The following is a 16,733-nucleotide window of genomic DNA, read 5'->3' as shown; positions in this document are numbered from 1 at the left end:
TGTGCCCTCGTCGTGGGGTTTTCCTTGCGTGACTCCCACCCCGATCCTCCAATACACCCCCACATTACAGGTGGGGGACTGAGGCTGGGGGGGCGCCTGTGGGTCAAGGCCACACGGCGGTGGGGGGGCACACAGTATGGGGTCCTGCCACTGGCCCAGCTGGCCCAGAGCATGGCCCCTCTTCACAGCTCAAGGGGGCAGCCTGCAGGCAGGGCTCTGGGGGACAAGGGAGCTCTGGGGGGAGGGGAGGGGGAAGGGTCTCACTCAGAGTCCAGAGAAGCAGCAGCGGCCGTTTGGGGCTGTGTTGGGCCCCCTTATGAGTCAGAACTATCCAGTCACAGCATTGGGCACCCCCCCAGCTGGACCCGGGACCTCCAGGCACGTCCCCGTGGAGAAGGGGGCCCGGGAGAGCCCCCAGGAAGCATCCTGTGTATCCGATGAGGTCACAAAGCCCCCCCTGAAGACTCCTCCCCCAGGCCAGGGCTGTCCCCTGCAGGGCCTGGCCAAGCCCGAGGCTCCACCCTCAGGAAGCCTTGCACTCCTGGGGCCACATCAAGAAGCCTGAGGGTCGGTGGGGGGCAGGGTGGGGTGCAGGCTCTGGGGGGCCAGGTCCCTGACTCCAGGCCCGGGCGGCCCACCCTGCCCGCCTCCGCCATGAATTGGCTCTGGAACATCAGGCGCGTGGACCCCCAGCAGGGCTCCCCGAAGTGGGTCCCCACGCTGGGTGAGCTGCAGAAGACCCTCCAGAAGGGCGAGCACCTGCCCCTCCGCCCGCTGCCCATGTTCGAGAGTAACTTTGTGCAGGTTCCCAGCGCCCTGCGCCCCGGGGGCCTGGGGGGCCACGTCCTGGGCAGGGGAGGGGCTGTGGGCCCAGCGGGCGCTGGGCTCCGAGGAGGAAGGGGTGGTCCCAGCCCCTCTCCCTGGCCCCCAGGTGACCAATGGAGGGAGCCCCGTGTATGTGCACCACGGCGCCAACCGGCTGACCATGGGCGTGGCCGCCTCCCTGCCAGGCCTGGTGCTGCCCGACATCCTGCTGATTGCGCGGCCCCCCGAGGGCCGGGATGGCCCCAACGTTGTCCTCACCAGGTGCCTGCACCCCCGGACCTCCGCCCCTCCCCCCTCCCCCAGCTCCTGCTACCAGCTCCGTCTCCCGCCTCCCAGGATGATCCCATTGGACCTGGCCCGCCTGTATGTGCACGACCTGGCCGCCTGGCGCCTGAAGCTGCGGCTAGTCACCGGCCGCTACTACTACCTGGAGCTGGACGCCCCCTACAGCGAGGGGGCCTTCTTGTTCAACCGCTGGATCCGTCTCATCGACCTGCTGCAGCAGCCCAGCAACACCTGGGTCCCCAGGACCGCCCACACCCCCCCACTGGGCCTGGCCAGCACTGAGGCTCCTGCCTCCACCTGGCGCCTCCAGGTGGGGCCTGACCCAGAGTGGTGTGGGAGCAGCTCTGGCTCCAGACCCGGAGGAGGCCAGGTCCAAGCGCCTCGAGTCCAGGGGCCTCTGGAGAGGCTGGGGCCTGGGCTCCTTGGGGTTTGGGAGGAGGGGCTGGGGGCCTGGATTCCGAGGCTGGGGGAGGAGGAGGCCGGGTCCCACTCCAAGGCCTGAAGGGGGGGCAGGCGGGGCCTGGGCCAGCCCTGGGCCTGAGGGGGGAGGGGCTGGGCCCCTCTGGAGTGGGGCCATGGACATGTGGAACAGGGGGAAGTGGCCCCTGCTGACCACCCCTCCCCTGTCCACAGGGTCCGGCCCACACCAGGCGCTCAGGTGAGCTAGGGCCATGAGGCCCCCTGGGTCTGGGGGGGGGCCTCCTCTCCGGGTGGGGCGTGGGTCCCTGGGTCTCAGGCCGCTTCTCTTTCAGTCATGATTGTCCAGCCCACCTTTCCCTACGCGGTGCTGACCTCTCAGAAGCAGAAGAAGGCCAAGGTGAGCCCAGCCGGCATGTGCCGCGCGGGTTGGGGCGCGTGGCTCGGGGCTGACCCGCTGACCGCGCTGCCGCCCCGCCCCTACCGCCAGGCCCTCAAGCGCAGGTTCAAGTCCCAGGCGGTGGGCGACTCCGAGCCCCTCCTCTGGTCCAAGCTGGAGCAGGCCGGCGCCAAGGAGACGCCCTCCAAGAGGCAGGCGGCGGACCCGGCCCCGGGGGCGGGCAGGAGGCAGGTGGCAGCCGCCCTCACAGCCCCGCCCTCTCGCGCCCACAGGTCCCACCCCGACCTGCACAAATCTCAGCACCCCGTTTCCGGTAAGAGGCGCCCCCTCCGCCCGCTCGCAGGCGCGGCCTCCCCTCCCGGGGCTCACCCGCTGTCTCCGCAGAGAAGCCCAGCATCACCATCCGGACCATCTTCAGCATCATCTCCAACACCGTCAGCAACTCGCCGTCCTCCGCCAAGGCAGCTAGGGGCGGGGCGGCGCCCCGGGCGGGCACGGGCGCGGGCCCGGCCCGGGAGGCCCCGCGGCTAGCCGAGCCCTCTGCCCGCCCGCAGGCCTGCTCGTCCGACTCCGACGGGGCCGCCCTGCGGGGCTTGCTGGAGCCGGCCACGCGCTGCGTCCGGCCGGACACCCGCAGCGCCTCCCCGCTGGGCTCCTACGACCACCTGGAGCGGCGCCTGTGGCAGCAGGACATCCAAGACCTCATGGACCCCGAGTCCAGCACCCTGTCCTCCTCCTCCCTGGGCCCGGCCCCCTGCGCGCCCGCCCCGCGCCCGCCCGCGCCCTGCCCCCTCCGCAGACCCAAGGAGAAGGGCAGGCCTGTGGGGGCCCAGCGCAGGCCCAAGCCGCCGCCCCCCCCGAGGGCGCCCCCGGCCCCCCCCTCCTCGCGGAAAGCCCCCTTCCTCCTCGACCGGTCGCACAAGATCCCGGCCGTGCGCGCGCCATCCAGGAAGCTGTCCGGGGGGGCACCCCGCAAGGCCCCGGAGCCCCCCCAGAAGGCCCCGGCCCCAGCCGGCCCAGCCCGGAAGGGGCCCCAGGCCTCGGCCACCCCCCATGGGGCCCCGTCCACCCCGGCCTCCGCCCGGAAGACCCGCCCCGTCTCCCCCAAGGGCCCCGGCGGGCGCACCCCGTCTCAGAGGGCCCCGCCCGCGCCCGGCGCCCCCCCGAAGGCCGCGTCCCCCGCCGCCCGCCGCCGGAAGTCTCAGGTCCCACCGGCCCCGCCCCCGAGGGCTGCGGGCGCCGCCGCCCGGCCCGTGGCGTGGGACCCCGCCGAGGGGGTGCTGCTCCCCAGCGGCTCGGGGGAGGCCCTGCCCGGGCCCCGCGCGGCTGAAGGGCAGCCGGGGCCGCTGGCGCGCGTGGGCACCCAGGAGACGGAGGTGGTGGAGGTGAGGGCCCAGCAGACGTCCCGGCAGCTGCCCGGCGGCACGACCAAGGTGGACTCGACGAGGCTGGTGGTCAGCAGGGCCCACGAGCTCTCCCTGGGCGGCTGGACGGGCGCGGAGAGGCTGCAGGACGTGACCCTCAGGAAGACGGAGGAGACGGTGCTGGACGCGCCGGGGCTCAGGACCACGCGGCTGGGGCAGCAGCACAAGTGGGTCCGGACCCGCGAGCTGGCGGCGGGCGGCCCGGTGCAGGCGCACAGCCGGCCCTTCTCGGCGGAGGGGCTCGCGCTGGCCAAGCTCATGATCCTGGCCAACTCCGCCGAGGCGGCCCTGAGGCCCCCGCCGGGGGCCCTGCCCTCCTGGCTCACCGTGCCCCTGGCGCCCTCCCTGGACGTGACGGACCCCCGGCTGGGCCGGCCTTCAGGGGCGCCCGAGGGGCCCCTGCACGCGGGCCCCGGGGCGAAGGGGAGCACACCGGCGCCTGCGGAGGCGGAGGCCCCGCCCGGGGCGCCCCCGAGGACCTCGGCGGAGGCGGAGGCCCGGCCTGACCCGCCCCGGAGGACCTCGGCGGAGGCGGTGGACCGGCCCGGGGGACCCCGGAGGACCTCGGCGGAGGCGGTGGACCGGCCCGGGGGGCCCCGGAGGACCTCGGCGGAGGCGGAGGCCCGGCCCGGGGGGCCCCGGAGGACCTCGGCGGAGGCGGCAGATGCCCCACCTGGGGGGCCGAGGGAGCCGACTGCAGAGGCCTCCCCCTCCAAGCTGGCCTCCAGCAACCCCAAGACCGGGGTCTCCGAGGCCCCCATCCCCCTGCCCGCACTGAGGTGGGAGGACATGGTGTCCCCGTTCCCCACCGTGCTGAGCCCCACCCCACAAATGGAGACGAGGATGTCCCCCCAGCACAAGGGAGCCCCCCCAGAATCGGAGGGGGCACAGAACCAGCGCCCCCTAGCCACAGTGGGGTCCACCTCAGAGATTCTCTTGCCATCACTCTTGGACATCAGCGACGTGGGGGATGACACTGGCCAGGTGGAGGAGCTGAACACCTTCTCGCGCTTGCTCTCACCCAGGTACTGAGACTGTGGGGCCTGCGCTCCGCCTGGTGGCGTCACGGGTCCCCCTCCACACCCCTGGGAGTTCTGGGCCTTGGGGCCGCACCTAGGGCAGGGGGGGCCAATGGGAGCCTGCTCCACGCTCTGCAGGGCTCGGCGGGGCCCCCAGCCGCAAAGGATGACCTGGCACAGAACTGTGGCTGTGTTCGTGGGGGGCTGTGCTGCAGGCAGGGGGGACAGCGGAGGGCGGTCCTGCGGGGAACAGTTAGCAGGCAAGGGGTGGGGGCAGGAGGGTCTTGGGGAGACTGGGGAGGGAGGAATGGGTGCGGACCTCTGGGGGCGAGCTCCCTGGGGGAGGCACAGCCCCGCAGGGGCCCTGAGGCAGGTGCCGGGAGGGGCCCGGGCCTGAGAGCGAGCTGGGTGCGGAGCAGAGCGGCTGCGCCTGGGGCTTGGCGGGAGGGGCGTGGTGGGGCCCAGCCGGAAGGGCCGGGCACGCTGCGGGGGTGACGACTGCGAGTGGAGGTGCGGCGGGGGACCAGATGTCCAAGGAGAGTGGACAGCGGTGCGGAGAAGCCAGGGGCGGATGGGGGTGCTTTGGCAGCGGAGCCCACGGGCTGGCTCTGGGCTGGGCTGTTGATGTGTCCTCGAGCGTGACCGCGTGGCTTGCGGCCTGGGACGCTGGGCAGACGTGGCCTCGGGAAGCCAGCAGCGGGCCGGGAAGTCCACTGTGGACTTCCTGATTCTGAGACATGGGGTGGGAGGCCAGGATGAGTCTGCGGTGACTTGGGAGACTGGAGGCCACCAGCCAGCAGGTGCAAAGATTCCAGCCCAAGGCAAAGTCCAAAGTGTCTAGAAAAAGGGGGACCAAAGGCACAAAGAGGCAGAGGTGGAGGGAGAGGGCGTGGGGGAGACGGCCCCCAGAATGCCAGGTAAAGAGGAGGACGAGGCAGCGGGTGAAGGGGCCGGACAGAGATGGGACCTTGGGATCATCAGCAGGTGCCTGTGGTGGGGGATCAAGCCCGCGTGGAGCACGCTTCGGGGAGCAGAGAAAGCGGGGAGTCAGGGAGTCGCCGTGCTGCGCACGGCACTAAGGGAAGGGGGACGCGCAGGCCTGCGGGCAGAGCTGGGCGGGGAGGGGGAAGGGGCAGCAACGGCCTCATGGCCTGGGGTCTCTGTCCGGGGTGATGATGGAAATGCCTGGGGTGAGTCTCTGGCTTGGATGTGTTCCGCTGTCACCACGTGCAACGCTGTGGTGTGGATTCCCCACTGCACGCGCACGCACGTGTACACATGTGCACACATGGGGGGGTGAGGGCTTTCCCGGGAACTGCGGAGAGCTCGCAGATGTCCAGATGGGGGGTAGGGGGGCTTGAGAGGGACCCAGATTCAGGCTTGATCCTCGTCCCCCTCAGACCCGGGGTCCGGCCCCTGCCCTGCTTCGGCGGCGTCCAGGGGACCCTTGGCTTCAGGCTCTTGGTCCTGCCTCCTGGAGTTCCTAAGCCCCAGGACTGGGGAAGGCGTGGCCCCAGATTCCAGCCCAGGCTGCGCCCCCTACAGCCAGCCTCCCCCACTGGGGTGTGCTTAGTGACCACTGAGGCTCCTGCGCTGGCAGCCCCCCAGCCTTTTCTGGCTCTCTCTGCAGCCTTGGCACCCTGGACCTTGAATAGCAGGACGCGGGTCTCGACCTCAGTCGCCAAGTGTCAGTGTCAGAGGAGCGGGGCGCGGCCAGGTACCCTCCAGACCTGCAGGGGACCCAGACCCGCCCCAGAGGGGGCGGGCCCAGACCCCCTGGCTCTTTCCTGTCCCCACAGGCCCCCAGGGCGCCGCGTGCTCGGACTGCGAGAAACGGGCGCTGAAAGGCCGGGGGCGGCGGCCTCGGGCGGAGACTAAGCTACGTACGGGCTAAATGTTGGGGGCGGGGCGGGCCAGCTGCGCAGATTAAAAGCCTGAGTCGAGACGCCTGGGTGCTGCGTGCGCGCCCCGAGAAGGGGCTTCGGGCTGGAGGCGGAGGGAGGGCCCACACCACCCCGCGCGCGTTCCAGAAGGTTCCCTGCGGCCCTGCGCTTCCATTGGCTGGGCCCCCGGGGTCCCAGCCAATCCGGCGGGGGGTCGCGTCTTCCGCGGGCTCCCGCGGGCGCGGACCCCTGACCCCGGCAGCGCCCCCACCGAGCCCCTGGAGCAGCCGACCCGGTGACAAGTCGACAGCCGGCTGGTGAGGCCAGGGCGGTGGGTCAGGGTGGGGCTCGGGGGTGCCGGCCGGGGCCGGGGCGCCCCCGGGTGTCACGGGGTTCGGCTCACCTGCAGGAGCAGCCCCTCCGTGGATGTTGGACAGCGACGCCCAGAACTCCCCGCAGGGGAGATTTCCAACGCCGCCCTTCGACCCCCGCTTCCCCAACCAGAACCAGACCCGCAATTGCTACCAGAACTTCCTGGGTGAGACGGTGCCGGCGCGGGTCGGGCCGTTGGGCGAGGCCGGAGGGGGGGGGAGTGCCCGGGAGCCTCGTGGGGCGCAGACCGTTGCTGGGGGCGGGGCCTGCCAGAACGGGCGGGGCCACCCGGAGGGGCGGGGCCAGGCGGGCGGGCGGGGTCTTCCGGGGAGGGGGGCCGAGCAGGGGCGGGGCCAGGCGGGCGGGTGGGCGGGGTCTGTCCGGGCGGGGCGGGGCCGGCGGGCGGGGCGGGGCGAGCGTGACCCCGCCCCCGCAGACTACCACCGCTGCGTGAAGAACATGCGCCGGCGCGGGAAGAGCGCGCAGCCCTGCGAGTACTACTTCCGCGTGTTCCGCTCGCTGTGCCCCCGGAGCTGGGTGAGCGCGCGGCCGGGCGGGGCGAGGGGCGCGGGGCGCGGGCCGGCCGGCTGAGCCGGGCCTCCCTCCTCCGCCAGGTGCAGCGATGGACCGAGCAGATCGAGGAAGGGACCTTCGCGGGCAAAATCTGACTCGCGCGCGTCCTCGAAGGCCCAGGGCCCGCCCCGGTGGGGAACCTCGAATACAGCCTGTCTGAGCGGCTTCCCCGCGTGCTGCCTGGCGCGCGAGGCCTCCGCGCCCTAGACGCGTCCCTGGCTTACATTCTGGGGCCGCCTCCGTTGGGACTGGGATGGGGAGGGACCAGCGCGCCCCTTGGGCCTTCACTGCTGCCCCGCCGCCTCCCCGGGACCCTAGGCTCGCCAGTTGCCAACACTCGCCCACCAAGAGGGCTCCGGAGTGCTCTGCCTTTCCACTCCCACCCCCAAGACCCCTCTTCTCCCCTGGGCCGGACCACCTCCAGGCTCCTCCGGGCTGCCTGTGCTGCCCCAGCCCATCTTGTCGCCAGTCCTGGGGGGCCCTGTTAGACCATCCAGTTGACTTGACCACCCTGAGGTCACTTTGCTCCCCCCTCTGACTCCATCTCTCTCCAGGCTGCACTGTCCCCATCACGTGAGCCCCTCCACTGGGGCCCTCTACACTCCTCCCTCCCTCAATGATACGGGCCGCCCAGACCCCGCACGTCTGCTGGCTACCAGGCGGTGTTCTTGGTTCCTCCCCGGACCATCCCTCACATGGGACTCTTGGACTCCGGAGTGCCCATCTTTGCTGCCCCCTGCCCACATGCCAGCCCCACCCTCACTGAGCTGCCAGGTCACCAGGCTAGACGCCACCCACTGCCTCCCTGCAAGGAAAGGGCGAGGAATGACCTGGAGGGAGAGGGCAGTACCCAGTGGGGCTGCCTCGGCGGGGGCGGATCCAGGTAGGCTGGCTCTCCATGGGAAGAGCGGCCCCCATGCAGCTGCCTGCACCCCAGATTCCACCTGCAGCAGCCTCGCAAGACCCTGTTCAGTGCTGGGGTTCAAGGGTGGCAATATCAACGGCTACAGCGTGCTGGGTGACCCTGAACAGGCGTGTGGACCTGAGTTTGCAGGTTTCCCAGCTGTCAATGAGGAGGGCGGAGTCCTGTCGTCAGATGGGGCGGGAGGGTGGCTGAGCCTACCGCCACTCCCATCACCTGCCATGACCCGTCCACCAAGCCCTGGTCACCCCAGACATGCCCTCCCCGGGTGACTCTGCCCTGACACTGGCCCAGGTCCCCGTTGGGGTGCCCCAGGGGGTGCCTCCATAGAGGGCTGAAGTAGGAGGCTGGCCTGCAACTTGAGCTGCTGGGCCACCTGCTGGGCCCACCAGGCACCCCCACCCGGCCACCACCAGGAGGCCCTCCCAACCTCCCTCCTCCCCCTGCTGGGCCGGGATCCTCCCCGCCATCACTTCCAGGACTTCTGACACTCCTGCCCTCAGATGCCTGAGCAGGGAAAGCCGGCCGCTGCCTCCGCCCACCAGACCTACACCACCGCCCACTGCCACCTCTGCCTGCCTGGCCCCTCTCTCCTCCCCCCGTTTCCTGCCTATTCCTCTTCCCCTCACCCCCAGCATTTTGGCCCAGGCCATCCCTAATCAGGCTGAGCCTGAGAAATGTTCTAGTCTCCCCCCATCCCCGGAGTTTACCAGCCAGCCCCCACCCCCAGGCATGCTTGGTTCTGTGCTGTACCTCAGTACTGTACTGCACCCCTTTCAGGCGCGAAGCATGCGCTCCCAGAGCTGGGCGGAGCGCTGTGCAGAGCAGGGTCTGGCCCGGCTGCTCCCCAGGCGTGAGGTGTCTGAGTGGGAGAGCCCATCCACACCAGGGCTGCCTGCGTGGTGTGAAAGCATCAGCACCCCAAGGGAGTGGGGTGCGGGGCAGGAGCTGCTGTCCTGGCTTTTAGGCGGGCTGAGAAGGCTGAGCAGTTCCCTGCTTCCAACTGCCTGTTCGCCCCGGGCTGCCTGCCCCTCTGGCCGTGGCCCCCTGGTGTGACGGGAGCTGGGAGACACTAGGCCTCCTTGGGCTGCGCCTCCAGGGCACCTGCACTACCAAGCCTGAGCCGGCCGCCAACCACTGGCCCCACCCAGGCCCTGCCTCTTCCGCACGCTGCGGGGCTGGGACGCCCTCTATCTGCCGGGGGAGGCAGGGCCAGCCGAGCAGAGACCCACACAGGGGAGCCCGGCCAGGCCTCCTCCTGGGACTGTCCCTCCAGCCCTGCGGCTCCTGCTGCTCTGGCCTGGCCCCAGGGGCACGTGCCTGGCCTTGGTGTCACAGCCCAGTGGCCCTGCTGGTGCCTGCGGGCAGAGCCCACAGCCTGAGCAGGGGCACCAGCACCAGAACCTCCGCCCAGGGCACAGCTGCTCGTGCAAGAGACGCGCGGGGCAGCCCTGGCCAGTGCGCAGGCCCGGCGCTGCTCTCGTCTGTCTAGACACCCTGACTTCAGACACGGCCACCCTGGCCTCGGACGCGCACTAGGACCCCAGTGTCAGCCTTGGGGCGCGCGGGAGACCCCTGGCAGAGCAGCTAGACCCTGCAGTCCCCGGATGTAAACGGAAAAGGACTTTCAGGTGGCAGCATCACCTGCTCGAGACTCGGCTCCTGCGGGCACCTCCCTCCTGAGGGCTCCAGGGTGGCCCAGCCAGGCCACCTCCACCAGGGCCACCTCTTCCGGGGCTGGTGTTGGCAGGAGGGCTCGGAGGCCGCTGCCCTCAAGCGCCCCCCAAAGCTGGCCAGGCCCAGCGAACCGGGAGCGTCCGGCGTGTGGTGGCGCTGGATGGGGTGCCCCACCCGCAGTCAGCCGGGAGGCTCAGACAGGGCGGCCGCTGAGCTGGAGCCAGGAACCGCGGGTCCAGGAGCCTGGCCAGGCAGACCCGCCCCAGCACCTGACTCCCGTCCCCCTGTGCGAGGCCCTGGCAGGCCGCGGGACCTGTTATCCCAACTGGGAGGCAGGCGGCCCCCAGCAAAGGCGCTCGACTGGAGGCGGGGTGGTGGACTGGCCTCCACGCCCCTCCCCTCACGGCTGGTCTCCCCGGCGAGGCTCTGGGGCTCACCCCGCTGAAGGACAGCCCTCAAAACCCGAATGAAAAGCTCGCAGGGTGTTGCTTATGACAAGGTTTTAATAAAATAAAAAGTTCAAGTGCTTCCGACCCCCCAACACACCACACTCCGGTGCGGGAGAGGGAGGGAGCCCCCACACCCCAGTAGCACCAGGGATAGCACCATGAGAAAGACGAGGTTGCACCGGCCTCCCTGAGACCCACCAAGCTCTGGGCGGTGGGGACTGGCCCCGACACCCCCACCTTGCCCCCACCACACTCGGACAGAGCAAACGCACCCCGGGGGCGCCCCATCCTGGGGCCTGGACTTCGGGGAGGTGCCGGCCCCCACCCCTTATGGCTTTGCTCCCTGGGGGGAGGGGAGGGGGAGGTCTCCGGTCCTGAGGCGGGGCTGGGAGGGCCGCAATGGCTCAGGGGTCAGCAGTCACAAGGGTCAGGGGTCAGAGCCCTGGGGGGGCCCAACCAAGCCCCTGCCAGGTCAGGGCTGTGCTGGGGTCGGGGTCCGCTCCCTCCCAGAGTTCTGCGCTCCTGCTGGGGTCCTGCGTCCCGGGCAGCCAGGCCGGGGTCTCGGAGGGACCCCTGCTCCGGGGGGCCCAGGCCGCAGGCAGCCGTCAGGGCCCGTCGCTGCCGACGTCCAGGTCTATGGAGCCGTGGCTGACCACCAGCCGCAGGCGCTTGGGCGGGGAGAAGGGGGCAAAGGCGAGGGCCTGCTTGGGGAGGGGGAGTGGGCCCGGGGTCCCCAGGGGCGGGGGGGCGGCAGGCGGGGCGGGGGCCACCCGGCTTAGGTCCACGCGCACCACGTAGGGCAGCCCGTAGCGCCGGGCCCAGTGCCAGTCCTGCTGGGGGGCCCAGCGGGCGCGGGGGGCCCGGCCCAGGACCACCAGGGCTTCCGCCCGCAGGCAGCAGTGGGGGCTGCAGCCTCCCCACCGATGCAGGGAGACGCGGGCGGCGGGGAGCACGGGCAGCGGCGGGGCCCGCCTGGGCGGGGGGCGTCTGCGCCTCCGGGGTCGGCCCCGGAGCTGGGGCTGCGGCCGCCACTGGAGCCAGAGGGGTGAGGCGGCGGGGCGGGTGCCGCAGGGCAGCGGGCACAGGGGCTGGCAGGAGGCTGCGGAGGCAAGGGGCGGGTCAGCGGGGCTTCTGCCGGGGGCCTGTGAGGGGCCTGGCGGGCAGAGGCTGAGGGCAGAGCTCACCGCAGAAGGGGTCCCAGCGCGGCGCGGCCAGGTGGGCGCAGGCCCGGGCGCCCGGCGGGCCCTGCTGCAGCCGCCGCTTGGTCTCCCGGAGCTCGTACTTGTCCAGGGGCCGCGGCGGCAGGGGCTCCCGGGGGCGCTGCCGGAAGGCGCCCTCCCCTCTCCTGGAGAGAGGCAGGAAGGGGTGAGGGGGTGAGGGGCGGGCCCCGGTGCGCCCAGGCCCCGCGCCCGCTGCCCCGCCCACCTCTCGCAGGTGTAGCACTCGCAGAGCTCGTTCTTCTCCCCGAAGAAGCCGTCGCCGTAGAAGCACGTCACCTCGTCCCCGGGCTCGATGTCCCGCAGCACCTTCACGCAGGCCGCGTTCCCGTCTGCGGGCACAAACTGGGGGCCGCGCCCCTCAGCACCCCTGAGGGGAGGCGCGGCCCGTCCCGGGAGGGCTTGGTCCCTGCTCCGGGGAAACTCAGAACCACCTCAGGGACGCAGGCAGGCGGTGCCGGGGGGGCTCTGGCTGAGACACAGGGAGCACCGGGCGGTGGCGCCACCCTGCAGGCCAGCCTCCCCGAGGACCACCCTCCCCTGCCTCCTGGGGCAGAGTGACTGCTCCCCAGTCACCTTCCACCCCCCAACACCCTGAGCCAGCCCCTCAGCCCCTGCCAATTTGCTCCCTGGCACCGAGGCCCAGCCCTGCCTGGCCAAGCCCACACCGCCCCCAGGCCCTGGGTCCACTCCCAGCCCCAGGCCAGCCTCTGCACTCCCCATGGAGGGGCAGGACCCCCGTGGGGCTGGCACAGGGCCTCAGAAGCTGCCCAGGGGATCAGACAGGGGCATGCTATCGCCCTGGCCCACACAGCCCCTCAGTGACAGGGGCGAGTACCCTTGGCGCTGTGCCCGGACCCGACAGGAGGCCCAGGGATGGCCACCTCCAGGCTCCTGCAGGGGGCAGCCAAGGCCCCTGCCAGCAGGGTATCAGCCAGGCCCTGGGGCCATGTCCCCTCGGGAGCTCCAGGCCACCCCACAGAAGCAGCACCCAGCTTCCCCGCCTGTCAGCCCAACCCTCTGTGGCGCTCCCGGAGGCTGCCAGAATGGGCTCTCCCAGCTGTGCACCTGCCCCGCTGGCGCCCTCCTGGCTGCTCACCCCCATGTGCCCCCAAATTGGCGCTGGCCCCCCACTTCAGTTCCCAGAGGAAGGAGTTGCCAGCAGAGGGCAGCCAGGCTCAGGCTGACTGTAACCGCCAAGGTCCCGCTCCCCCCAGCCGGGGCACAGACCCCCTCCCTGCTTAGAGTGTTGGGCAGGAGCGCCCCCCCCATGCCCCCGCCGCCTGCTCCCCTGCCCGCTCCTGGGGGTTCCCAGCTCACCTTGCAGTTGGGTTTGCAGTCTGCAGCCGGGCCGAGGGGTGGGGAAAGAAGAGACTGGTGTGAGGGCGCAGGCTGGGGGGAGCCCGCCCCGCCCTGCCCGCCCGCCGTGCACCGCCGCCCACCGTGGTTGATGAAGGCCGCGGGCCCGAGCCACAGCTGCGCGCTGCGCTTGCGGGTGGAGTACATGATGCTGAAGTCGTTCTCGCCCGCCCTCAGCAGCCCCTCGTCTGCCTCCCGCAGCTCGGCGATGCAGCCCACCAGCAGCTCCAGCTTCTCGTTCTTCTTCCTGCCGGGTGGCGCCGCGCTGAGCAAGGCCGCCTCCCACCCGCCACAGGTGGACCGCAGCGCCGGCCTCCCGCGCTGCCCCCCAAGGCCTCCAGCACACCGCGGGGCCTCCCCCACAGTGCCCAGCCCTCCTGCCGCAGGCAGGGGGCTCCGGGGTGCGTGGAGGCCCGACCCACCCCACCCCATTCGCCCGCACCCCTGCGGCTCATCCTCAGGTCTCGGCCAGGCCTGGGGAGGGGGCCTGTCCCCCCGCAGGGAGCCTCCCGGCCAGCTGCGCATACCAAGCTCGGGTGGACACGATCTTGGCGCCGTTGGTCTCCATGGAGTAGCGGGTGCAGGGCAGGATGGTGAAGCCGCTCTCAGGCAGGAAGGCGCGGAGGTAGCGGTAGATCTGGGGGGCGAGGGGGCGGGTGAGGAGTCGGGGCAGGGCGGCAGTGCCCCTGTCCGGGGCTCCACTGCTCTGCACAGCGGCCGCTGGCCTGGGGGAACGCACTTCCCCTGGGGCCTCCGCTTCCTCCTCTGCCAGTGGAGGCCGGCCCCCCTCGGAGGCCCCCAGCGCTCCTGCGTCCCGGTGGCCAGGAGCGCAGGCGGCCCAGGGCGCCGACGGAGGACACGCGGGGGAGGGGAAGGGCGGGCTCCCTCACGTGGGTCTTGAGGGCAGCCTCCTGCCGCGGGCCCCGGCTCTGGAAGTAGTGGGCCATCCAGCCTCCCAGCGTCAGGGCCCGGTACGCAGCCTCCAGGTCCCGCTGCCTCAGGAAGGCTTCCAGCGCTGAGCGCAGGTGGTGCTGTCGCCGCAGGGGGGGCACGGGGCTGGGGGAGAGGGCACGCCTGGGTCCCGGGGCCTCGGCCTAGTCCCTGGGCCTGCCCGGCCCCGCCCCCGACCCCGCGGAGCTGAGGGAGGCGCGGGGGCTGGAAGCAGGGCCCTGTCCCGCCCTGCCCGCCGCCTCACCTAACGTTCATCTTATGGGTGCGGAAGCCAAGGTAGGGGTCCAGGACCAGGCTGGTGGCCAGGTCGTCGTTCTCGCACAGCTCCCGGGCGGTCACTCTGTCGGGCCCCATGGTGCCGCGCGCACCATGCTGTCTCCCGCCGGGTGCGCGCCGAGCGGGCCAGGGGCCGGCGCCCGCGGGGGTGCCCGCTGGGCTCGCTCCAGGCGGGGAGCCGCGGGCCGCCCGTGGGGGGTCGAGCAGGAGGTCGCCTGGGCCCTGAGCCGGGGAGAGCGGCGTCACGCGGGAAGGTGGATGCAACAGGTCCCGCGCGCAGGGAAGCCGGGGCCGGGAGCGGCGTGCGTCTCGCCCGGGCTTGCGGGCACACGGGCGCCCAGGCACGCGCCGCACACCCAGCCGCGGGCAGGCGCAGGTCCTCGCCCCGCACCAGCCCAGCGCACGCGCCCCTGCTGGCCCCGCTGGCGGGGGAGGCCGGTCGGTCGGCAGCCTGGGGTGACCCTAAAGGCTCAGCTGAGCCGTAGGTGGGAGTCGAGGGACCCAGCGCCCAGCAGGGAGGGGCTGTCCCTCCCTACCCTCCCTGTCCCCACTCTCCACAGCCCCGGGGAGTCGGAGGGCTGGGGGAGGGATCCCAGCACCTGCTCCCTCGCCAAGGATCCCGAGGGGGCGGCGGGGACAAAGCGGCGCGGGGAACGCGGGGGCGGCGCGGGAGGGCAGGGCCGGCCACAAAAGGGCAGGGAGAAGGGACTGAGAAAACCAGAGCCCGAGCCCTTGCCTGGGGCGCCCACACCAGGGTCCTCAGGGAGAGCATGGGGGGCGGCGAGGAAGGGGGAGCTGGAGCGCCATCGGAGCCCGAGCGGCTGGAGAGGGGTCCCCCAAGCCGGGGTGGGGTAAACAAGAGGCCCGGGGGGCCGCAGGAGCGGGGGCGGGCGGGCGGGCGCAGCAGGGGCCGGGGGAGGGCCGAGGCCCGGGGTGGACAGAGGGCGGGGCCGGGAGGCGGCGGGCAGGCCAGAGACTGGGGCCCGGCGAGCAGGGCGCGGGGGCGGGAGGGTCCCCACGGCGAGGCGCGGCGGCTGGGCGGGCGGAGCATGGGAATCCGGCAGGCGCGCGCAGCGAGGGGGAGAGGAAGTGGGGTGCACGGGGGCCTGGGAGGCGGGGGGGGGCCGGACGGCCTGCGGGGGGGGAGGGGAGGCGGCGGGCGCGGGGTGCAGGGCCCGGAGGCCACGAGGGCGCAGGGTGCAGGCGAAGGGCCTGAGGCCGCGGGCGGAGCGGTCGGGCGGCCCGAGGGTCCGCGCAGGGCCCGGGGCGCGGGGCGCACGGGGAGCCCGCGGCCGCGGCAGGGCCGGGAGACGTGGGCGCCGCACACGAGGAGGGCTGGCCGGGGCGGGGTCGTCGGGGCTGGGGCGACTGGGAGCAAGGCGGCGCGGGGCGGGGGCCAGAGGGGGCTCAGGTCGGGCCCCGCGCCGCCCCTCACCCGCTTCTCCTCCTCCGCCTCCTCCTCCGGCGCCCGCGCCGCCGCCGCCACCACCTCCCACCGCCTCCTCCAGCTCTCGTCAGACGCGGGCGCCGCGCCGCCCGGCTGTCCAGCAGGGCCGCCCGGCCACGGCCACCGCGGCCTTCCATTGGCCAAAGCTCCCGCCACTCTCCGGTTGCTACGGAGCTGGCTCCGCTCGCATTGGCCGAGCCCCGCCCCGCCCCGCCCCTCCGCCCCGCCCGCCCCTCCTTCGGTGCCCCCGCGGAACCCCGCCACGCCCGCCCCGCCGTCAAGCGCTGCCGATTGCAGCCATTGGCTCACACTGCTGCCCTTCCGCCGCTGCCATGGAGACGCAGCCCCGCCCACAGCCCGAAGGCGAAGCCCTCATTGGCGGAAAGCGCCGTCGCTCCTGGCGAAGCTCGGGTTTGGGTCAGGTTATGCGGGTCCCGGCGGAAAAGAGCGGGCTCCGCGGGCTTCAGAAGCCGCACGTGATTGGCTGGCCCTGGAACGGCGCGCGCCTCCATTGGCCAAGGTCTCCGCCCGTCAGCGCGGGGCCTCGCCTCCCTCTCGTCTTTCTTCAGCCCCGGGGGAGCCCGCGGGGGCGGGCGCGGGGTGCGCGCGCACCTCCGGGGTCCCACTCCGCGAGGCCTGCGGTTGCCAAGGCGACGGGACTTTATTGACTGCCCTGCCGGGCTACAAAGGACTCTCCAGCGCTCCCAGACCCCCTTCTCGCCCCCGACTCTCCGGTTCCATTCGGGGCGCACCCGCGATAAGAACCAGGGCGGGGGGAGTGGGGCCTCGGGGACAGCGCGGACACGCGGGGCGCTCCCCCGGGCACCCCCACCCGGAGGAGTCCCCCTCGGCGCGGAGCCTGGAGACACATGTAATTAGCAAGTCGCCGCGATCACGCCCCAGTCCCCGCCCCGCGGTCTTTGTTTTGCCGCTGCCGGGCGTCCTGTGTCCTCTGTGCCGGGGACAATGGGTGGCTGGGGCAGGTGCTCCCTGGAGGCGTCCTGGATGGCCTGGGACCACAGGGACCCCGGGCGCACCTGAGCCGGGCATGCGCGGGCGCTCGGAGTCGCTCCGTGGACCTGGGCTGTGGCTGGCGGCTCTGGGCCCAGCACGCAAGGACCACCCTGGTGCTGCTCTGAGGGATCCTCCTTAACCCCCCCCAGGGCGCCTCCATCCCTGTTCATGTGGGTCCCCCATAACTGGGACTACCCCAGCTCTGAACACAGACACACACACA

The 16,733-nt window shown here is 72.6% G+C and overlaps 3 protein-coding genes across 4 annotated transcripts; 2 read left to right on the top strand and 1 right to left on the bottom strand.

The window, feature by feature from the left end:
- The first annotated feature begins 454 nt into the window (after positions 1–454).
- Positions 455–6,326, top strand: GARIN5B (golgi associated RAB2 interactor family member 5B). The gene is made up of 10 exons (XM_054697537.1): positions 455–804; positions 932–1,086; positions 1,162–1,420; positions 1,744–1,768; positions 1,863–1,927; positions 2,018–2,118; positions 2,200–2,240; positions 2,312–2,388; positions 2,482–4,376; positions 6,170–6,326. Exons 1-10 carry the CDS (start codon positions 655–657, stop codon positions 6,246–6,248), a joined length of 2,847 nt encoding a protein of 948 aa, XP_054553512.1. The 5' UTR covers positions 455–654; the 3' UTR covers positions 6,249–6,326.
- Positions 6,327–6,474: 148 nt separating this feature from the next.
- On the top strand, positions 6,475–7,399 carry LOC119250479 (cytochrome c oxidase subunit 6B2). Of its 2 annotated transcripts, none has more exons than XM_054697608.1 (4): positions 6,475–6,570; positions 6,663–6,791; positions 7,062–7,162; positions 7,246–7,399. In XM_054697608.1, exons 2-4 carry the CDS (start codon positions 6,680–6,682, stop codon positions 7,291–7,293), a joined length of 261 nt encoding a protein of 86 aa, XP_054553583.1. In that variant the 5' UTR covers positions 6,475–6,570; positions 6,663–6,679; the 3' UTR covers positions 7,294–7,399. The 2 variants fall into 2 exon arrangements, with proteins under 2 accessions (XP_054553583.1, XP_037374114.1); XM_037518217.2 differs by having other exon boundaries at positions 7,240–7,398.
- Positions 7,400–10,264: 2,865 nt separating this feature from the next.
- Positions 10,265–14,167, bottom strand: KMT5C (lysine methyltransferase 5C). Its single transcript, XM_037518216.2, has 8 exons — positions 14,018–14,167; positions 13,713–13,878; positions 13,350–13,459; positions 12,906–13,069; positions 12,784–12,803; positions 11,672–11,808; positions 11,431–11,591; positions 10,265–11,345 (listed from the first exon to the last, which is right to left on the bottom strand). The coding sequence occupies exons 1-8, from the start codon at positions 14,125–14,127 to the stop codon at positions 10,852–10,854; spliced, it is 1,362 nt and encodes a 453-aa protein (XP_037374113.1). The 5' UTR covers positions 14,128–14,167; the 3' UTR covers positions 10,265–10,851.
- Between the last annotated feature and the right edge of the window lie 2,566 nt (positions 14,168–16,733).

Source organism: Talpa occidentalis, unplaced genomic scaffold, assembly GCF_014898055.3.
Source record: "Talpa occidentalis isolate TD23 unplaced genomic scaffold, MPIMG_talOcc4v2.1 talOcc4.17, whole genome shotgun sequence".
In the NCBI taxonomy this organism is placed as follows: Eukaryota; Metazoa; Chordata; class Mammalia; order Eulipotyphla; family Talpidae; genus Talpa; species Talpa occidentalis.
This window is presented reverse-complemented; position numbering and strand designations above follow the sequence as displayed.

What these genes read in the sequence shown, in the direction of transcription:
- GARIN5B (XM_054697537.1), top strand. Translation starts at nt 655, where the DNA reads ATGAATTGGCTCTGGAACATCAGGCGCGTGGACCCCCAGCAGGGCTCC. An exon ending in AGAAGCAGAAGAAGGCCAAG is followed by an intron (nt 1,928 to 2,017) that starts GTGAGCCCAGCC and finishes CCCTACCGCCAG; the next exon opens with GCCCTCAAGCGCAGGTTCAA. An exon ending in AAGGAGACGCCCTCCAAGAG is followed by an intron (nt 2,119 to 2,199) that starts GCAGGCGGCGGA and finishes TCGCGCCCACAG; the next exon opens with GTCCCACCCCGACCTGCACA.
- LOC119250479 (XM_037518217.2), top strand. Translation starts at nt 6,680, where the DNA reads ATGTTGGACAGCGACGCCCAGAACTCCCCGCAGGGGAGATTTCCAACG. An exon ending in TTGCTACCAGAACTTCCTGG is followed by an intron (nt 6,792 to 7,061) that starts GTGAGACGGTGC and finishes CCGCCCCCGCAG; the next exon opens with ACTACCACCGCTGCGTGAAG. An exon ending in CGCTGTGCCCCCGGAGCTGG is followed by an intron (nt 7,163 to 7,239) that starts GTGAGCGCGCGG and finishes CTCCTCCGCCAG; the next exon opens with GTGCAGCGATGGACCGAGCA.
- KMT5C (XM_037518216.2), bottom strand. Translation starts at nt 14,127, where the DNA reads ATGGGGCCCGACAGAGTGACCGCCCGGGAGCTGTGCGAGAACGACGAC. An exon ending in GAGTGCTACACCTGCGAGAG is followed by an intron (nt 11,592 to 11,671) that starts GTGGGCGGGGCA and finishes GCCTCTCTCCAG; the next exon opens with GAGAGGGGAGGGCGCCTTCC. An exon ending in GCGCTGGGACCCCTTCTGCG is followed by an intron (nt 11,346 to 11,430) that starts GTGAGCTCTGCC and finishes TTGCCTCCGCAG; the next exon opens with CCTCCTGCCAGCCCCTGTGC.